This window comes from Opisthocomus hoazin, chromosome 3 (assembly GCF_030867145.1).
Source record: "Opisthocomus hoazin isolate bOpiHoa1 chromosome 3, bOpiHoa1.hap1, whole genome shotgun sequence".
NCBI lineage: Eukaryota > Metazoa > Chordata > Aves > Opisthocomiformes > Opisthocomidae > Opisthocomus > Opisthocomus hoazin.
The window spans coordinates 59,342,092-59,354,855 of record NC_134416.1 but is presented as its reverse complement, the minus strand read 5'-3'; the positions used below and the strand labels follow the sequence as shown (position 1 = coordinate 59,354,855).

The 12,764-nt window shown below is 40.7% G+C and overlaps 1 protein-coding gene across 11 annotated transcripts in view; it reads right to left on the bottom strand.

Moving 5' to 3' along the window:
- Positions 1-2,152: 2,152 nt before the first annotated feature.
- Positions 2,153-12,764, bottom strand: part of PTPRM (protein tyrosine phosphatase receptor type M) — a 499,856-nt gene continuing 489,244 nt past the window's right edge. For all 11 annotated transcript variants that reach the window (XM_075416445.1, XM_075416446.1, XM_075416448.1 and 8 more), the window contains 4 exons: positions 12,184-12,309; positions 10,213-10,376; positions 8,027-8,162; positions 2,153-3,037 (listed from right to left, as the gene is read on the bottom strand). In XM_075416445.1, coding sequence (XP_075272560.1) covers positions 2,984-3,037; positions 8,027-8,162; positions 10,213-10,376; positions 12,184-12,309 — 480 coding nt within the window. In that variant the 3' untranslated portion in view covers positions 2,153-2,983. The remainder of the gene's footprint in view (positions 3,038-8,026; positions 8,163-10,212; positions 10,377-12,183; positions 12,310-12,764) is intronic.

Sequence of the window (12,764 nt, the reverse complement as noted above, 5' to 3'; positions counted from 1 at the left end):
CAGGACTGATGTCTTTGTAAGTCCTGCAGCTGTACTGGGCTTGTAATTGTGTATCTTCTGAAAAGGGAGGTTGGTTTATGAACACTGAAAATGGCTGCTGCTGCTGTTTCTTTCTGTTGTCTCCTCTAAAATGCCACCCTTCAGGTAGCTTTCGTAAGCCTCATGCCGCTTGTTGAATAGCTGCCCCCCACATTCATCTCTTCTTTCTGCTCTTTTCCGATTCCTTACCTTTTCTCTGTTCCTGACTCCTGAAGTCCTCTTCTGTTTTTTCTTATTGCCAAAATACTGTTTTACCTAAGCCTGGATTTCTCTATCATTTGTATTGATTGACAGCTGCAGTACAAAGCTGCTTGTGGTGCTTTCTTTAGATGACTCCCGTTTTAAGGCATTGTGGTTCACACAGTGCCTTTTGGGACAACAGCACGCAGACTCTGTAACATGGGTTTGACTATGCCTATGTCAGAAGAACAACAAAAAAATATAGCCATATCAACAGTAAACCAGTGAGAAACACTGCAGAACTCTCTCCTCCTCATGTTCTTCCCCTCCCCCATCCCCAAGACCTGCCTGTGCCAAGTATGTCTGCAAGAGTCCAGGATCTGCAATAACGTCTGGCAGACACTGGCAGTCTCTCTCCTTGGGAGAGATTGCCATGATTCTTGCTGCACTTCAGTAAATCTCATCTACCTTTGGGATCATATTGCTTGTATCACCTTCTGTCCTGGGATTTCTTCAGCACGCTTATCCATCTTACACTTCTTGAAAGCATCAGGAAATACTGGACACACAGAGGCGTATTCCAATAAGTGGCGGAAACCATATTTTTCGTGTCCCACAATTATTACAGAGGAACATGCCTGGCATGTCAAGCTGATTGTGAAGAATACGATGTTAGAGGTTTGGATTTTGTTTCCTAACACTAAGGTTTCCAAACGAATCAGAGCATTTTCTGCAACAGGCTGAAGTGCTACAGGGTTTATCCAAGGACCATCATTCTTCTCAGGGCTGGGGATGTTTTTTGCTAAGTTCTTCAGTACCTCTGTGCAATTTATAGGAATGCCTGCTAGCTGCCAGATACATTTTAAAGCAATGTTAAAAGAGATGCTTTCCAGCTGCAGAGAAAGCTTATCCTTGTGTCTTGAGATCTGAATTTTGCAGTGGTTTCGAACGAGCAGTTGACAAGCTGTGAGTCATTCTGTCCAAGCTGGATCTTTTAGATTTAGAGGCTCTCAAAACATTCTGACTTTGATTCATTTATATAGCTACTGTCCCCATCCCAGATGGCTAGCACATTAAAAGAATCCTAAGAACTGAAATACTGTGCAGTTTGCGGCTTTCTTGCAATGGGTTTCCATATAGCTTTGGGAGGCTTCAGTATGGAGTAGTTGCTCTGTCTGCAAAGTCTCCTTCATGCTCTTGGGTGAAGGAAAGATCTGTAATTCCAGTGGGTGTTGCAGCCAACACTTGTTGGCTCACTCCCCTCCTCTGCTGCTACGCTGCTGCGCTTCCTGCATCCATGAACGTGAGGCAAGTCCCAGCCCGGTCAAACACTGAGGAGTGTTTGGGAGAAAGGGCAACCATCCAAATGCCATGCAAGTGCAGCGCTGCCATTCTCAGGACAGGCAGGAACTTTAATGCTTTAAACTTGTCCACTGGCAGAACTAGTAACAGCCCTAGTAACAGAGCAGTTTTACTCAATTTTTAACATCCCCCCCCTCCCCCCCCGGTCATTCTAGTATTGGTATCTTTAACACGAGGAATTCCTTCCCGCTTAAAGCAGCCATTCTTCCCGAGAAAAATGCACCATCGTCCCTTCTGTAGCAGCAGACACAGAGCGACTGATGGAGCATGTCCAGGGCTGCAGAGGAATGCTGTGGCAAGACTGAGTACTGCAAGACCAACATCATCTCTTCTTCATACAGCAGGGCAATTTTCACATTCTGTATTTGTGCATGGGCATCTTTAAACATACAATTCACCTCTTTTTATATATTGGCATGGCACATCTTGCTTTTGGCTAGATCAACACTGAATCCCACAATAAATGTGCTCTGGAGGTAGCTCAGTATCTACAAGAATTAATCTGAAAAGAGGCTTAGCTGAAGGCACTCAGATGCCAAGAGATATTAAATAAAACGAGAATTTATCACGTATGTAATTATTTATTGAGCTGAGAATCCATACAAGGTAAACAAATGTTTACACTATCATACAGTAAGCATTTCCAGGGCTTAATAAAAATGATTGTCACTCACTGTGCTTCACAAAAAAATTCATTTTAATGAATAAATAATTTGATGAAATCAAAAAATATTTACAATATAAACAAATGAAAAAGCTTTGGATATATTAATCTGAGCATCCTGTATTTTGCATTTTTTAACTGTACTTCTATCAAGACTCTCTCTCTGAAATGGTACAAAGTGGATAGAAATTACAACTCAACAAAGTTAACATGATTTGGTACATGTCTTTCCATTAGTTCAGATAAGCTACATATGATTCATTTATTATGCACGTGTTAGAATGCAAATATAATGAAAATCATATATTATCAAAATGCCAGACAGCATTCTCCACAGAACAGAAATGTACACTAGGCTGTGACAATAACGGAGAATCACAGGCAACGAAATATAACAGAAAAGTACAAATTCCTTCATAAGAATATAATTGTGCTCTCTTATTTACCAGAGGACTACGCTGCTTCACCACATCAATGGCTATGTATGAATACAGTGTTCAGTAACTGCCATGTGGTTTGGAGTACGTTCATATGGGTGTCAAGCAGCAGCATTATAGTGGAAAACGGGCAGTGCAAGCAGTTTTAGAAACATCTTCTCGGGCTCTTAAAAAGAGCCAATTATACAAAGCAGTATAAGCATAACACTGAGAAGTCTTCATCTCATTTACACAGATATCATGAAGCGACTTGCTTTGTTTGCGGTGGTGAAAGGAGGAACTTTGTGTGCTCTTTATGCAATCAGCCAGAATTCAAGTATTCCAAAGCCACTTCATAGCAGAATTTGTATTGATCCTGAAAAATCAAAAGGAAACCACAAAGTCAGTTACTGAAGGAACTTAATTAAGAGGATCAATATTTCTCTTCTGTTAATATTATTTACTATCAGCTGTTGTCAGTCGGAACCAGCTATATTGAGATAAGAAAATCTTTACATTAACCAGACAATGGACACTGCACACAGTAACTTATGGCACTGCTCATATTACATGTGTATTTAGCTGCTCTAATACGCTTGTATGAGAAAAATTGACTACACTTAAGCAAATGGTCTTGCAGCCCTTCTGTCATCTGTCAAAATGCTCCTGTAGCACTTTACCAGAGCTGGAGTTATTGAAATTCCTCCCTGGAAATGTTTATCTTAAATGAGACCCAGTGTCTAGTACTTCCCAGATCTTAACATTTTTTTGAAGTTGTTCATACACTTGCTACATTTTGCAGCAAGAGCTGCTTACAGTTCCTTTGCTACGTGCAGCCCAAAGCCACGCTGAAATACTGCCCTCTCCCAGTGCAACAGGCACTGTGAGATCAGGCTTGCGCTAAATTAATTGGATTCATTTCAATTAATTTTTAGCAATTAATGGGCATGTGTAAGTTCGGCTTGTAATAGCTCTTCTGTTACCCAGGCTAAGTATTCACGTGCCAACCCTGTGCTTCAAACACAGACCTGCTGGTTTTATTCCCAGCTGCTTGGAGATGTGGCTGATCCCGTTCCCGTGGCACGTATCACAGAATCATAGAATCATAGAATCATAGAATCATAGGTTGCAAAAGACCTCTAAGATCATCAAGTCCAACCACCTTCCCAACAACACCATGCCTGCTAAACCATATCCTGAAGTGCCATATCTAAACACCTCCAGGGATGGTGACTCGACCACCTCCCTGGGCAGCCTGTTCCAATGTCTGAGCACTCTTTCAGTAAAGAAATTTTTCCTAATATCTTATCTAAACCTCCCCTGATGCAGCTTGAGGCCATTGCCTCTCATCCTATCGGTAGTTACTTGGGAGAAGAGACGTTGGTCTGTTCACTACAGCCTGCTTCACTACAGCCTCCTTTCAGGTAGTTGTAGGGGGCAATAAGGTCCCCCCTCAGCCTCCTGCAGACTAAACAGCCCCAGCTCCCTCAGCCTCTCCTCATAAGACTTGTTCTCTAGACCCCTCACCAGCCTCATTGCCCTTCTCTGGACACGCTCCAGCACCTCAATGTCCTTCTTGTAGGGAGGGGCCCAAAGGTGAACACAGTACTCGACGTGCAGCCTCACCAGTGCCGAGTACAGGGGCACGATCCCCTCCCTGCTCCTGCTGGCCAGACTGTTCCTGATACAACCAGGATGCTGCCTTCTTGGCCACCTGGGCACTGCTGGCTCATGTTAGACCCAGTCACGCAGACCCAGTCTGCACCAGTCAGAGATGAAGGGTCGGGGCTTTGCCCCCTTCACATCTCTGGGCGGCACAAAGAGGCCAAGGTTTTTCACTGACCCTCACTCACTCTCCAACTTTAAATGATGCAGTCACTGATGACGCCACGGCTTTGCGTGCACACATACCCCTCTTCCATTTTCATCCTTGCTACTCGGAATATTTAGCAATACTACAAACATTTAAATGAAAGAAAAAAGCTGGAAGAAATGGTAAGTGTGGGTTCCCTGAATCCAAGGGCCCTGGCTTCTAAAAATTCAGTTTGGAAATACCTGCTAGTTTTATGACTATTTCTGCCACTGAAATGCCTCTTTCTCTTATGCATTTTGATCAATTAATAAAAGATAACTCAGCATGTACATACAGAACACAGAGTAACAACAACAGGGTTAACTAGCTAACAGCACTCAGCCTTCACCTTCTGAACATCACAAGTAGGAAGATTACAACTACATTTCAAATATAGTCTCTTTTTCATTGAAGCAAATGTTTTAAAGGATTGTTGGCCTGTACTTGTGATTTTTGGTCACATTTTATCTGAGAAGAGAGTCCACTTTAACATGTAATAGACAAAATAATATTACAACAATCAAAAAGCCATTAACAAGCATGGACAATTTCTGAGTTCTTTTGTTGAGAGCTGTCACTTCAAAAGAAAACAAATCTTAGGTGCACATATCACCTAAGTTGTGAACGTGTTGTATGTGAGGTTTTAAGATACTGCAGGGTTCCATGAACTGCTTGTGTCTTCTTGAGAATGAGAAAAGAATAAAAATGAAAGGAAATACAGGAGCATTATGTAAATTATTCCTTTTCTGCTTTTATTGCATGTATGTTTCTACGTAAATTAAAATTATTCTATAACTATATAACAGATCAAAACAAGAGATCACCCACTCATCCATTTCCATTTTTCCATGCTCATTTTATGCTGATTTACTGATCCAGCAGAATAACTGTCATTTCCAGTAAACCCAATATCTGTCTTAAAGAGTAGACATGTATTATTTCCCACTGTGTTCACGGATGTGTGTCCTTTGTACATTTTTATTATTCACTTGATGGTGGATATTAGAAGTCTTTTTACGTTAGCTAGCTTCAGAGAAGTGTATTTATTTTTTTTTTCTAGGACACCTACTGGTAGGTCAGATAACATTTACCACAAAATGCTTTGGGCATTCTGTAACAGACATTTTGTAATACCATGTGTTCCCTTCGTATGATGGCTGAAGAATTTTATAGATTTTCTATATAGTATGGATGCAACATTCAGGTTTTTACACGCAGCAAAACCAGAGGTTTCAATGAAATTAAGAGATCAGTCTCTAGGTATGCACCGTAAAGACTCATCTAGTCAGAAAGTGCATAACAGGTATTGATAAAGCAGTCTTGAAACTATCTTTATGAAATACTGTTATAATTCTGAGCATTTTGTCTTTACCACAGAATTTTACAAAGGTAGATGAATATTACTGTTCTCATTTTTGGGATGTAGAAACTGAGGCAAAGACAAATTAATATAAGACAGGTCATAAAGGACAAAGTCAGTAACAGGATCAGGAAAGAACTCAGGTGTCCTGATTCCCTTTTGCCACGAAACCATCTACATGGAAATTGAAACCTTGCTAATTCAAATATTTGTTCCTACAATGTAGCAGACCAAGACTGAAGAGATGTGGTTCTGACTCTGCTTTGTCATTGAATTACTTTATCATGGGAAATATCCTGATTGTCCTCTGCCTTCATTCCTCTATCTGTAAAATAAGGAAAACAATACTCATCTCCTTCACAACCACTTTGAAATCTCCTAATGAAAAGGCCTTACAAGGCCTCTCAATGTCATCCAGATGTTCTTAATACAATCTCCAATTTACTAGAAGCTATTTTTACATTCTAAAATAATACATTTAGTTTTTGATTAAAAAAAATCTCTGCTGAAAAATGGAGACAGTGGCCTGACAAATCTATACCTGGAGAACTGTCACAAATGGGAACTTACAGACAGCATTTTCTTCAACTGTACATCTTCACACTGGTAATTTTCTTTATTTCTTTAAAATAACTGAATAAGAGATCAGTGAGTTCTGTGGACTTCAGCTCTGGGAGAACAGAGAACAGCAGGAATGCCAAGTCTCTATCCAAACTATACTATCTGAATGAAGAAGTAGGATATTTTTCTTAATATATAGGAAATAAAAATGTATTGTTCTCAGCATGGGGATTCTCCTCCTGAGAATATAATAGAGGAAGAGGAGCCAAATAAGCTGCTCCCTCCCACCACTGCGAAAGCTTGGTAGTTGCTTACTGATACAAGATTCATAGTTCCACATTGCTGGCTCATGGCCCCATGGTGCTGCTCGTAAACTCCCTCCTCGCTTCTCACAGCTGGCAACATCTGGCTTTTTTCCATAAGCCCGGCCAGAGCAGGGCCCAGGGGAGGATCTGAGATTTCACAGGAAGGACAGATGAGAGGCCTGTGATGGAGGATGTGGTGGGACACGTTCTATGGGGCAGGTGAGGCACAGTGATACGTGTGGGGGGGAAGCGGATAGCCCTACCCATCTGCACGTGAGCCTGAAAGCCTTGCTCCTCCCAGCAGAAATTCCTGCTTTCTGCTCATTCGCTAGCGTGTCTCACACCTAGATCTCAGCGCCTCATCTGAGAGAGGGGGATCTCTCAAAAAATTACAAGAGGCTGGACCAGCTCTGTGAGATGCCTCCTGCCTCATCTTGGGCACTCTGTAGAAAAGATGTTGAAATATGACCCAAACTTCTTTAACCAGAGCTTGCAATGTTAGCTCAGATTGGTTTAGCATCCTTGAAGCCGCTCAGATGCTGCTTCCTCCTGCCTACGACGCTAAATTGAGTACAGCTGCCTCTTAAGCAGCCACCTCTGCAGCAGGATGTTGTGAAAGTGTTTTTTATAGCCCAGGCTTCAGAACTGGGTATCACGCTACACCCGTCTCCAAGTACAGAACTACACACTGGAGTGTAAGAACCTGCTGGTTTAAGCTGTTCTGCAGCTCTTGTGGCATAGCAGCTGGCACTTCAGCAACTCTCCATTTAAAAAAAAAAAAAAGCTTATAAAACACTCTCAAGGAAAATAATTGCACATGGCCCCTTGTTTCTGAACTTCTTTAATCTTCCTATGAGATAGAGCAACCATAATTAAATGCAATATTCTGGATGTCAAACTGAAATTCATGGCTTTGATAAATATTAGGCGATTAAGCTATTTATAAAATATATAATTTGAAAATCTGGCATTTCATTTTACATAACTATTATTTCAACCATGCAAGGGCTGCTCTCCACTTGGCTCAGCCTACTAGAAAAGAAAATTAATAAGGATGTTCGGCTGAAAGTTTAAAACTCTTAAAAAATTCAAAAGAACAGAGACAAAGTCTCCTTGGGAAGAAAGCAGTGTAAAAATACTCTTACAAGTGAAGTGACTTCATTATCCCCTTTGAAAATGACTTGCTTGCTTTGTGAACAACTCCCACTGCAAATCTTGGAAATCTTACTGAGTCTTCTGAGAAAAAGGAACAATTCCTATTTAGTGGTGCAGTTAAAAAGCTCATACCAGAAGGTCCACCATGTTAGGCTTATTATTCCTCAGTGTCTTCACAGCATGGAATACATCAACAGCCCTCTGATGTCGAAGCATTTCACAAACAATACTGATTGCACAAAATGTCCCACTGCGGCCACCTCCATTCCTACAATAAAAATGATAAAATGGCTCAGTTACGACTGACTCTGTGTTACAAGTTGGTACAGCACCAGGGATGGTTACAGAAGGCCCGAGTTCCAGTAGGGAGAAACCACAGAACATTCCTGCCCCTGAAGCCTGCTGAACTCTGGGCAAAACACGATTTTTAATTGGAATTAATGGGTTGAATGATCTCAAATCTATGATTCAGAATTCAGCAGGCTGAAAGCCTGGAGCGAATTGCATGGCTGCATTTTGCACCAGCCTCCAGTGAACACTTGAGACAGCACAAAGAGGATGCTAAAATAAGGACAAGGTACTTGTGGATTCAGTTCAACACTCTTTTGCACTGCCAACACACAAGGCTGCAATGAACATCAGGCCTGGAAATGTTACAGAGGAAGTGGATCTCTGAGTTCTTTTATTCCAGATCCTGGGGCTTTCCTCCCAGACCCAAAGGTGTTTTGGAGGAACAGCAGAAGTGCCAAAAGCTCATCTGCAGAAGCCCTTCTGGTGGCTGCATGTTTAGCATGGCACGTGGTGACACTGCGATATTCCCCTGGCTGACGCACAAGGGCCAGCTGCCTGGCAATGACTACTTTTACAAGTCTGTGTATTCCCCCTCCACCCACGGTATCAGAAGAAGAGAACCCGAAGTGACTTGCTAACAAAGAAGCCAGGCACAAATGTTCATATGCATGATCCACACGGTATTTAATAATACTTTATCCCTGGTTATTTTTAATCTTCCAGAGAATCTCTTTCTTTCTGGGAACCCTTTTATTTCTACAGCTATTCTAATCAGAATCTTTGGGCTGCGCTTCACCGAAAATAATAAACCTTAATAATTACCAGAGTGCAGACTAGTTAGGTAGCAGGTCTTTCAAACCGGCTTCGCAAATGGTTGATTTTCAAAGGAAGACACAGTGTCACACATCTGTCAAATCCAGGCAGTATGAAAAGAATGCTCTCTGCTGCCAAAACATTGCCTGATATTGTGGGACTCTTGGAGAATTTTAATTAAAGTCATTTAAAAGGATTATATTAGAGCTTTTTCTTTCTTTACTGCCTGGAAGTGACGCATGTGTGATGTTGTACAACTATTTAATATCATCAGCCACCTCAGAGATAACAGTAATTTGCACTTCAAAAGGGTCTTTTCAGCTAAAGATCTCAAAACATTAATTAATCACACTGCACAATGCTCTTTTGATGAAAGTATTATTACCCCATTCTACAGATGGGGAAACTGAAGAGCAATGACTTGTTCAAGGTCAGTGATAGTGGGAATCATTAATACAGTCTTAGATTTTCCTCCATCATTCTAACATTGGATCCCAACTTTTGAAAGTGTCTTCACGTGTGCTTTTCCCATTAGCATGTCCCTTCTCCATTATGGCAGCATCTTTAAACAGATGTTTAGAGGAAGAGGGATACAACTTCAAGCACTAAAGACTTGTTCTCAAAAGATTGGCTACCGCTGAGGGCAAACAGCATGTACAAGTATTAAGCCATTACAAAAGAGGGATGGTGGCAGAGTGGATGACAGCCTGGACCAGTGGAGCACAAAGGTCACAGGAGGACAAAAATATATACCATGATTAGAGAAAGGTAAGGCAATTACAGAGCCATCATAACTGGTCTATCACACCACTTTTACTTCTGTGCTTTATGTCTGGAAGAGGAATCACCCCTCCAATACTACATATTTCTTCAGTCCTTATCTGTAGAAATAAAAGGGATGTTGTTCTGAAGGTACAATTTTGATTTACTCTGAATAAATATGCACCTTTTCCATTTGCAAAAGTTAGGGACTTTATATAAAAGAGTTAAATTGTACCCATCATCTTTTCACAGGGATCTACCAAGGGACAGAGAGGGAAACCCATCAATCTACGTAAAAAATTATACTACTCCTCTTGTATTCAAAGCTTTTAAATGAGAAATTGTATTATTTATCCAGCTCTGGATTAGACAGATGCCTCTTCACCTAAAAACCTGGCACAAATTCTGTAACGGTGTTACCTTACTTTCTCTCCTCTGTTTCTAGTACTTACAAGCAATGTACAACTGTGCGTCCCTCTCCCCCATTATATTCTTCCTGCCACTTATCCACTTGACGGATGAGCTTCAAGAAGGAGCGTTTAGAAACTGGAGTGTCTCTGTACATGGGCCATCCCAGGAACTGGAACTGCTGCACCATTCGATAGCCGTCTTGGGGCTGTAGAGATTCAGACCACAAGCAGGAAAAATAACAGCATTTTTTTTTGGTACATAATTTAGATATTTGCATCAGTGAGGAAAGTTGTTCAAGCAGCTCACCGCCGACAAACTACTAATGTAATTTCAACTGCCCTTGAGGAGTTATGACTTTTAATCTCCAACAGAGTTATTAGAAAAAGACGTTTTAAACAGAGTGCTATACAAATAGACTAGAATAGAGCAATGGTACAGCTGCAGGATCAAGCAAATAATTAATTAATATCATAGCAGGAACTTGGTAGGAAAGAGGGAGCTGCAACACAACTTCAATTATATACCCTTTTTTTCCACACGCTTCAGCATTTTAGAGAACGTTTACATGCTTCTGTCTTTTTTTACAGGAAAGGTCAAAACCTCTCAAGATTTTTTGAAGCAAGGAACATTTAAAAAACCAAACAAAATCCTCAGATTTTTTCTGGCTTATAGAAAGTCTAACTACATTTTATTTTATTGTGTGCTACTGCAGCCATCAGAACCCCTCTGGTGAAACGTTACTGAACAGTTGCTTTATGGTGATTTAAAATAAAAAAGGAGCATAGAACAAGTGTTAGTGGCAGAAAATTACAGTCCTTTGAAAAGGGCATAATAAACACACACATAAAAACTGCTTTTGTAGTCTAGGATTTGCCACTTTCACTTCTGTGCAAAGTCAGGGCATTTTAGTGCCACTTTTAAAAGAAGCAACACACAGAAATGTTTACATTACAATTTTTTCTCTAGAGTAAAAGGTAATAGAGAGGATGTAAGATTAACACGATGAGGCAATAAACCAAAGTGGATACAGCATTAGATATGTTCTTCAATGGGTTTTGTCTGCTTTATGTCAAAATTTGGAATCTGCTGATTTCCTGGCTGGTTTCTTGCAGCTGACAGCCCCTCTTCTCAAAGCACATCAGCCAGACCCAGCGCCTGCTAAAGCTCACATTAACACTGCAGGAGATTGTGCTCTTTATGGTGGCACACTTACTGCGAATGCAAGGCCTTCATAGCATTAAAGAAGTATCTTGAAGCTTACAATCTGCTTCCCTGTTAGGATACGTTTTTGGATGTGTTTTGGGGGCCTTTCACTGTCCTGAGAGCTACTGGATCTTAAGGCAGCTCCCGATTTTTTTCAGCAGGGATGTGCTTGCTTATTTGCAGCTACAGTTCTTCGGTGATCGATACTAGTCTATTGCAAAGCCTCCCTCCATCTGGGTGGGAAGACATGCCTGATCTGTGGTGGGATCTTTCTTCACTCAGCTCAAAAGACATGCCTCGCTTAGTCTTCTGTCAACTTTATGGGAGCACAAAAGCTGGATGTGAGAACATACTTGTCCCTCTGAAGTGCTTATGTATATTATGAAGTGTGATTAGTGGGACAGGTTCTTCACTAAAAGCCTGGCACTGCTATTGAAAAACTGGCCTAGTACTGGCACACAGCTTTCTTCGCATGGCACAGGATACAAATATGCAAGATAGCTAATTTCAAACTCTTGAAAACAGCACTGATTTTAGCATTTCTTGGCTACCATACAATCTGAATACTGCATTTATTTCATTTGCATTTAACACACTTGAGATATGCATTAAAATATTTGTTGCTTTGATTACATATAGAATGCTTTTTTTCTCATTGATTATGGTGTGACTAAGTATTGCACCATTGCTTTCAAATAAAAAAACTGAAAAATGAGAATGGTTTTATTTGAGATTAACTTTCATTTTTTTGTGATTTGAGTAAACTCATCTACTGAGGCAGAATTGTTTTGCAAATACAACATCCTTACTCTGGCTGCATTATAAATTCGGAATATCCGGCTGATTATGTCTTCTTCTAAATCAGCTGATACAAACTCCACCTGAATAGGACCATGTCGGTGTACTCCGTTTTCTGGCCAGTACTGAGGACACAGCTATAGGAGACAACAAACACAAAAGAACACAGTTAATCACTTTGAATTTCATGCTGCCTCAACATACTTCTCCAGATTTTTCTTTATGCTACATTTATTACTGAAATTCTCACACAGTATCTTTATAAAATAGACAGCACAGCATCCTCCTCCAGTTTCAAGCAGTCTGCTTTTACTCGTGTGGAACAAGTTTAAACAAATGCCTTTTCACTGAACTGAACATGCTATTGCTTGTTGCTGTACTCGCCATTCTCTGGTATTTGGAGTAACACATTTCTGGCACTCAACGTCAATTCTGCAATGCGGTATGACAAGACAGGGGGATGCTGTCAAATATTACCATATCTCAGAAACAGCATGAAGGCTAGAGACCAAAGGCCTGGGATCTCCAACTGTCCTGAAAAGTTGGTAATAATTCAAGCAACACCAGAACGTATGCTTTATACTATGAAGGG